Below are 9040 nucleotides of genomic sequence, written 5' to 3' on the forward strand. Positions count from 1 at the left end.
GCTTCCATCAGCAGTGAGCGATGCACTACGTGGTGGCGATGTTGATCCCGTGGCCACGGCACATCCCTCATCCTCTTCCATCTGTATTACGGACGACGATGAAGAGTTTGTGGCGCCGGCGAGGGTCGCAACCGATGGAAGAGTATCACAGCTTTCCAGTACCACCACCGGTGATACCACGGGACCCGCTGGTCCTTCATCTTCGCTCACACTAACGGCCGACGACGTGACGAACAGATCGTTACCATTTAGCGGATCCAGTGCTGATTGCGATGACAAACTCAGCACCGAACCCCAGTTGATGGGCCGGGTACAATCATCGTCACCAAAACCAGCATCCGTCTCCGGCTGATGGTGTTGCGGCACCTGGTGTCCATGATGATGCTGCTGCGGCTCATCCAGCTGCATCGGTTCTTCGTGCTGATGCTGCATGGATTGTTCCGCATGCTGCTGTTGCTGCTGCTGCTGCTGCTGCCGATCATCATGAAGCAACGTATGCTGCTGTTGATCATGTGGTGTCTGCTGATAGTCGGAGGTACTCGAAGTGCTGCCGTTCGTGACGCCACTGCTACTGCTACTCGCACTCGCACTGTTGCTCGTCGTCGTGGTAAAGGTTGCGTTTGTGGCGCTACTAATGGCCGATGTTGCAGCAATACCGGATGCTACCGGGAAGGGCGTTGCACGACCAGATTGAGGATCCTTCAACGGATGGGGCGCAGCAGCATGATGTGGTTGCGCCGCCATCGGATGAAGCGGATGATGGTGATGCAGGGGATGGTGTTGATGCTGCTGCTGAGACTGCGAGTGTGGATGGTGATGGTAGTGCTGCAAGTGATGGTGATGGTGCAGTGGATGCAATGGGTGCATCTGATGTTGTTGCTGCTGTTGCTGTTGCTGCTGCTGATGCTGTTGTTGATGCTGCTGATCGTAGGGCGATAGCTGCATCGTAATGGTGGTGGGTTCGCTTCCTGGAGCACCGTAAACGGTACCATTGGCGGTACGATTCTGAGCCGGTGGACCCGCGATGCGATTACCAAAGTAATCGGTATTGCCACCGCCTGGAGTCGGCTGATTGTTTGTTGCCGATGCGCCTACTGGTACGGCTGGCTGAGGAGCTGATAGTGACGGATGCTGATGATGCATACCTGCACCAGGATGCTGTTGCTGTTGCTGCTGCTGTTGCTGATGCTGTTGCTGTTGAAGATGATAGTGATGATGGTGCTGCTGCTGTTGGTGCTGCTGCTGCTGTTGCTGCTGTAGGTGCTGCTGATGCTGCTGGTGCTGTTGATGGTTAAATTCCTTGTTTTCGTTATCGATCTCACGCTCGATCGATTTAAGGGTGTTGCAGATCAGCACCGACCGATACAGCGACTGATCAGAGGCCTGTCGGAAGCGGGCAAGCTTGAACATGGACAGATTCATCATCTTCATCCGTCGCTCCTTGTAGCACTGCTTGTTCGTGCAGGACATGTTGCGGCCATCACAGCATCGCTTCAGATGATGTCTCGGTCCGGGTCCTGGTCCCATTAGCACTGGACCACCGAACGGATGCGACGGTTGTGGTGGTTGCTGCTGTTGCTGCTGCTGATGCTGCTGCTGGTGCTGTTGTTGCTGCTGCTGCTGAGTTGCCACCAGGGATGGATTAGCAGAGCCGGGACCACCACCGCTGCTGTAGTTGGCAGAACCGAGCTCGAAGTAGCTCTTTCCATTCTCCGCACATCGAATGGTTTGCTGTGAGGTGGGCGGTTCGTACGGCGGTGAGTAATAGCCATGCTGTGGCCATCCGTATCCCCGATTGGCGTACTGCTGAGCGCCATTGTTGGCAGCGCCTGTTCGAGCACAATTTTGGTACGGCTGCTCAGGGAAGTAACCCGGCTTCGGATAGGCCGGAGTGATGTAGCCATTGACGACACCGGGACCCGCGACCGGTCCACCACCGGTACCCCGGTTCGGTGAGCAGGGATAGCGCATCGTCGAGTACCCGGGAAGGATCGTTTCGTCATCATCGAAATCATCCTCGAAATCGTCATCATCATCGTCGAGATCGTCCGCGACGAGCAGCGTAGTGGCTAGCGTCGATCGTGTACTGTCCGCACCGCTGCCACCACTTCCACCCCACGTTTCGCCCGGTACGGCCACCGCCTGCAGCTTGCTAATGCTATCCACGATCGGTTCACAGTTCCAGCCCGTCTCGCCCGGCACGACGACCGCTTCTAGCTTTGCGATGGCATTCTCCTCCTGCAGCGGCACAGTCGTTGCCATTGGCAGGATCGGGCTGCTACTACTGCTGCTGGTGATAGTCGTCGGTGACGCTGTGATGAAGGGACTACTACTGCTAGGGCTGCTGATGCTAACGTTACTTCTTGCACTACTATCTTCACTAGGACTGCTGCTGCTGCTGCTGCTGGTAGGGGTGGTGGTCGTCGTCGTTGTGGCATTAATTGTACTATTGCTTTCACCGCTGCTGCTGCTGCTGCTACTACTACTACTGGTGCTACTACTTAACGGTGCCTCCTGATCATCCGAAGGAGAAGCACCTGTTAGTGCCATTTCGGGATCTTCCGGCGTCCGCTGGCCTTCGGTGCCTGGTTGCTCATCTTTTACTTCTTCCTCGCTCTCGTACCTAGGACTCTTGCAGGCCTTAATGCCGTCTTCACTCGATGCTTCCATAGGTAGAGAAGAATCACTCTTCGGTGTCTCCTGCTCGGATGATCCTTGATCATACAACACGACATCTACTAGCATTTCACTATCAGACGTTATGGTGGTGGCCACCCCATTGCTAGTAGTACTGCTGTTGCTGCTGCTGCTGCTGCTGCTGCTGCTGTTGGTGGAGATTTCTTCATATTTGCGCTTGTTGCCACACAGCGTCGTGACGGGACCGCTAGAGGTGATGATACTGTTGTTACTGCTACTGGAGCTGGAGGAATGGCTGCCATTGAGAGTGGCTGTAGCCACTGCAACCGCTGCTGCTGTCGCTGCCGTTGTTTCCATATCTTGACCCATTTTTAGTGCCGAATGCTGCGAATTGGATGGAACAGGACAAAAGAAAAAGGGAATTAGTATCACCAGTCAGTAAGCCTTAATTGTGATAATCATGATCTCCTCCCTCGCCCAAAAACGATCTTCTTCAGCAGCAGGCGGCAATATACAAATTATAAGCGATAAACGCCATCATAAAAACACATTCGCGAACCCGCACCTTCTCCACTACTCGTTTTACTCTATTTTGCCCGGTTTCGGATTCGGTCGTAAATCGGAGCCTATTAGTGGATATTGCTTGCTGGGCACCACAGGGCGGCAGGTATGCCAAGGCAGACGCAGGGGGTGGGACCCTCTGCAGATATGAATGAACGACCGATGATCCACAGCACACACCAAACACGCACACCTCTCCTCTCCTCTCTTCGACAAGTCAGACACAAGTCTGGAGTTTTATGATGTTGTGCATCACACACCCGCACATACACACCGATATAAATATCGTCCAAAAGGCCCGTGAAGTACAATAAACAGCGGTTCCGCGAGCGCATCATCCACCAGCGCATGAGGAGCCGGGAAGGAAAAGGAGGAGATTCTATAATGCGGATTCTTCTTCACTTCGGACGCTCGTCGAAGTCAATGATCAATTTATGAGTTTATGAGAGACGGACGAATGCGCCCGCCCCGACCGATCGCGCTTCGACACGCCATAAATCGGGGCAAACGTTTTGTTGATTACCCCACGTCGCGAACACTGGACCCAACGGCGGCTAAAGGATTGCAAGTTTCATTCATAAAAGGAAGATACTCCTGCTCCTCGTCCTCCTCCTTCTGGTATGAGCGAAACAAACAAACGGTGTTGAATGGTTCGTTCGCCCGACCGGCAAGCTGGAGTGGAAGAGCATCATGATCACGATAAGTCGTGATTATTGTGAGCAGCACATTGTGCTTGTCTTCGTTATTTCGTAACATGCTTTTCACCACGGAGTGGGAGGTGGGGGGGCTCGATCAATGGTGCGCCTCTTCTACCCGTTCTACCAGCGTCACCGTTTTCCGTGACAGCCGAAACGGGAACCATTACACCCGTTCATTATACAAAGAGACCACACGGAGGTGAGCGCCGTGATTCGCAGCGGAAAAGCGCGGCTATTGCGTGACCTCTGCGCCAGCAGCAGCAGCAGCACCTGTGCGCTCCTGAGGGGTCTACGGGAAAATGAGTCCAAGGAAGGGTCACCATGCTACTGAGCGAGGTCATCGAGGTATCGTTGGTTGGAAGGGTGTTCTCTATTTCTTCTCCTACGCCACTGCCGCTTTGTAGTAGCCGTTCTTTCGGTAGCCCTTGGGGCCGTGGGCTCATCAGGAACCGAGCCCCCGAAACGAATCGGTATGAGTGGCCACGTGTATGTGGTTTATAACGCCGTTTCCTCATGTTGGTTGCGGCTTGGAGCACACGTTTGGAGAGCGTCGGGATCCCGAAAACCAAAAATCCGTCTTCTCCGGCTCGGTTCGTGATTGTGGCAAGTTAAATTTATCTTCGTGCGTTAAAGCGAAGCAAGAACCTGTGGCCTCGTCGTCATCGTCGTTGTCGTCGTCAACACGCCAATCGCCCGGCCACAATCCAGATGCAGTTCGCAGGATCGCGCGCACGCGGAGAAATTCCGCCGAAATGATCACGAAGGGATCCAATGGGGAAGCGAGCGAGTGACCGCATGGTCAAAGAACCAGCAGGACCCTCCTGTCGCCCTGAAGAGAGAGGAGTGGTTGGGGGGCACACGCACGCGATGAGACAGAGAGGATTGGAGCCCGGATTCCAATTTCTCTTCCTTCCTTCACGCGCTCTGCTAGTACTCTACCAACCAACCTGGCCACCACGCATTCTTCTCGCGCGCCGCGATGATGAAGATCGTCGTCTTCAGCGTCGTCGTCGATCCAGGTGAGGGCTTTAGAGTGTGTGGTGTGTGGCAGCGAAAGAAGATTATTAAACTCTCGGGGAAAAATAGTTAACGGGTTTCTTTTTCCTTTACGATTTTCCATTCCCTCCATCTCATTCCCCCCCCCCCCCCCCTTTCCTTCTCCTCGTTTCCATTTCCTTTTGGCGAACCATTCGTCCATCCGTCCGTCCATGCGTCCGCTTTTGCCTTTCTCTCTACCACCGTTGCTTCGTGCGAGCGCAATGGAGAGCATAAGAAAGGGGGGCTTAAGGGAGAAATCCCCTAACCCCACCCCCTCCCCATTCCCCTTCGGTGGGGTTCATTACTCCAGAGAGCGAGAGAGAAAGAGAGCGAGCGCACCCTGCTTATGCCCGAACTCTATCGAGCGAGGAGCTAAAAGAGAAGGCAAAATGCGCAACGAAGAAGAGTGCGAGGCAGCAGAGGTAGAAGGGGCCCCGCGGGCCCCGCAGAATGAAGGGACAAAAGAGAAAGAGGGACAGCGGCGAACCGAGGACGCAACAAACATCATCGCAACGAACGCGAATAGGAAAAGGAGCGAGCAAAAGCTCCACCGTGGATCACGCTCTCGAGCGGCCCTCTCTCTCTCTCTCTCTCTCCCTCTCACTGTACTTTGCTCTGGCGACCGACTCGCACCCCCATCCCTTCATCTTCTTTTCAACCCCTTTCCACCCGCAACCACACACACACACACACACACACACACACCAGTTGCGTATGGGAAGCGCTATTCGAAATGAACTTTTGATGAAGCTCTTGCGCTCTGCGCTGCTCGCGGGCTCTCCTCTTTGGCGGCCATCCTTCTTCTTCTTCTCCTTCTTCTCCTTCCCTTCGTCTTTATCATCCGTTACGCCTTTGCTTGACCATTCGCGTATTCGCGGGGAGAAGGAGGAGAAGAGAGGGGCCACCTTTCTACACATTCCTCTTTGTTGATGAGAGTGTGGGACCCAGCAGCGATCGCTCGATCTCGCTGCTGTGCCCGTTTGAGGCGGCTCCAAGATGTGTGCGGGTTTGGGAAAAGCTTCGAACGAACGAAGTGGAGCGCGCGCGCTCACGATCGTCTCACTCACCATCATCATCATCATCATCATGATCAACACGAGACGACGAAGCTTGATCGCGAGATGCTGTTGTTGATGATGATGATGATGACCGGCCAACCCAGCAGCAGCGGATCTTTGATAATGACGAACGCGATCTCGTGCAGCGCACAAGAGACAAGGAAAAACGGTGGGTGGAGGGAGCTGTATGCGTGTTGACTGTGGAGCTTTGTTGTTGTGTTGTTACTGGTGCGTTTGTGCGGGTGCAACGGCCGCGGGAAAATCGCCGGGAAATTCGTGGCCATCACCCTCTCTCCTCTCTCTGCTGGTAGGCCCTTCACTGTTCTCTGTCTCTCCCTCTCCCTCTTGGTTTGTTGTCATTATTGTTTCATCCACTTCTTGTAAAGCGATGTCCACCCCCTTGATGGTGACTCAGAGCTTCGGAAGGAAAGGCTAACAGCAGTAATGGAAAGGGGGTTCGTACGGGAGACTATTGTCACCAGCATCTTCAACTGGAGCAATGCCTCTCTTTCTCTCTCTCTTGCTCTTTTCGTTGTTTGTTTTGTTGCTTCTTCACTCGATCATCATTTATCGGCGGATCGCCCAAACGGGACACAGAACCACGCAATCGCATCGTCTGCTCTGGATGAGATACCATAAACAACCTGCTGCATGCGGCGGATTGTAAGCGCGGGAAAAACGCAACGGATCATATCGAAGCGGTGCACGCAATCGCTTGATCGTACACGCAAAACGGTGTGTGTACGAATGTGTTTAGGACAATATCCTTTTATTCGTTTAACAAAGTAGGCGAAATACTAATTTACCAAAATCGGAGGAATATCCTCAGCAACCCACTAAACACCCAGTAGGCTAGGTTTTCCATTACTGTTCACCCAGCTAGCTACATTCCTCACTCCGAGATCAAGCGCAGCGTTGGACGACCAGTGAGTGTGCCAATGCACTTGGCACACCGCAAAAAAACACCTGTCCAAAGCGACTTTAGGCGGTACGCAACAGCAACTCCATACTTTCTGCCTCTGCTGCACCAAAGAACAACAACAACAACAACAAAACACACATACGCACAGACACACTCATTTCACACCAACACCACCATCACGTAGGCCATGCTTTGAAGAAATTCAAATTTTGAATTTGTTACGTTAAACGTCCTCCTCCCGCTCTGCCTCACACTTCGATCTCGTGGTACACTTACAGTATGATGTGGGTGTTCTATGATACACATCGGGAGATTGGCGGCATTCGCCAGGACGATGATCGCGCGGGAAACGGTGACATGCACTCTTGGCACTCGGTGGGTGCTGCTTTGCTGCTGCTTCTCACTACACAGAGCCCGAAACAAAAGCGGGGTCTCCTGACTGATGATCAGACACCGAGCCGAGTAGAGACACAAGTTACCAGCACCGAATCACTTGGACCATTGGGCTAGGGGGGCTATGGCTACGTTCGTTTCCACTACGGTGCAGACCCTGACGCAGTCACACCGTTGTCACACTTCTTCCGGTTCCACGATGATTTCCACGGAAAAACAGTTGATAAATCAGGTGCGTTGTGGCCACACACAACACCGCACACCAGTACACCGTGTCATATAAGGTAAAAACACACGATTGTAGGGCGCAGCGTTAATCACGCTGCTGCTGCTGCTGCTGCTCGCACAACACGAAAAACTTCGAATCTCGCAACAACTCGACGGCACGGACGAGCGAGATACGGACACGCGTGCACTCTGGTGAAGCGTCGAGCGAGAACTTCCAGGAACCCCCCCTGGGTGGCGCGGCGGTACCTCGTTCGGTGGCGAACGTTTTCGTCGAACACGAACCGAACCGCCTCTCGGGTTGTCAAACGCAAGCGGCTGCTGGGTTGGAGTGAGCGAGAGCGCACGAACGAACGGAGCGAGAGCGAACGAACGAACGACGTCAACCTCGCTCACCAGCCGCAAGCGATAGAGAGAGAGAGCGAGAGAGAATGAGTTAGTGAGCGAGCGAGCGAGAAAGCGCGAACGGAACACCACCATCGCTGTTGCCGGAGAAGGTCCTTCCCGAAGGACCAAAAGGTACTGGGAACTGGGAATCGGAGGGAACATAGCAGCGCAAAAAGGGAAGGGAGAAAAAAAAACGTGTACCCAAAAATAAAATGTGCGGTCCGTCCGTCCGTCCGCTCTCGGGGTCTCTGTTTTGGTAATCCGCTTTCGAAGAAGGGATCGAAATGGTGTGGTAGACGGTGGTGGTAGAGCGACAAACGGACGAAGGTACGAAGCAGGATGCCCGAGAATCCCGGAGCAGCAACCCAGATAAACAAGGACCCGCGCGCTCGCACACCAAATGGTTCCGCTCGGGGGAAAAAGGATACGTCAGAACCGTGCAGCTACGACATGTGCCCACACACACGCACACACGCACGCATGTGGCCGCGTGTGTGTGTGTATGTGTGAGAGAAGGACCGGAGAAATGAGAGACCACCCGATAATGGGCTGGCTGCATCCTCCCAGCGAGGTCCTTTCGGTGGTGGTGGTGGTGCCCCTAGGCAGTGACGACGAAGACGACGATGCTCGAGGTAGCACGATCAGGTAGATCAAGCAGGCTGTGGCTGGTTGGCTGACTGGCTGGCTCGCTTCTGCTTTCTCTCTCTCTGAGCACTACCTAGCAACCCAACAAGCAAAGGTAGCATATCGCAGGATGCAACCCCGCTACGAGCACTGCAGCATGGCTGCAGCCCCGAGAATTCATTACAAGCTCAGGTAACATCCTGCCGGTACCGGCGAAGAAGGAGATCCTGAGAGAAGACCCCGGACGAATGCGCCCCCTTATACTGGCTGGTCGCTGGAACTGGCGATGAATTCCAAGCGATCCGATTTGAAAGAGCATCGACGATGCTCTAACTTATGCGCGGTTTGGCCGGCCCATCTCACACAACAACAGCTACAGCAATAATAATGTGCAAACTCTCGAGCTGCTCTCTTTTTTTCCCACTTGTGCCAAGACCCAACAACAATCCGCCAGGAGCAGCACCAATGCATGGCCGCATTGGTGTGCGGCAACATAT

At 53.9% G+C, this 9040-nt stretch overlaps 1 protein-coding gene across 2 annotated transcripts in view; it reads right to left on the reverse strand.

Moving 5' to 3' along the window:
- LOC125948518 (putative uncharacterized protein DDB_G0291608) overlaps nt 1–7728 on the reverse strand; it is a 10481-nt gene extending 2753 nt beyond the window's left edge. Inside the window, exons 1-2 of one of the 2 annotated variants that reach the window (XM_049674683.1) lie at nt 7191–7728; nt 1–3021 (exon numbers count right to left, since the gene is read on the reverse strand). The exon at nt 1–3021 is cut by the window's left edge and continues 2753 nt beyond it. In XM_049674683.1, the coding sequence (XP_049530640.1) occupies nt 1–3021; nt 7191–7220 (3051 nt within the window). In that variant the 5' untranslated portion in view covers nt 7221–7728. Of the gene's footprint in view, nt 3022–6798; nt 6857–7190 lie in introns of those variants that run through there. The other variant, XM_049674684.1, reaches the window with a different exon arrangement.
- Nucleotides 7729–9040: the final 1312 nt, after the last annotated feature.

The sequence above is a fragment of the Anopheles darlingi genome, chromosome 2 (genome assembly GCF_943734745.1).
Source record: "Anopheles darlingi chromosome 2, idAnoDarlMG_H_01, whole genome shotgun sequence".
Lineage (NCBI taxonomy): Eukaryota > Metazoa > Arthropoda > Insecta > Diptera > Culicidae > Anopheles > Anopheles darlingi.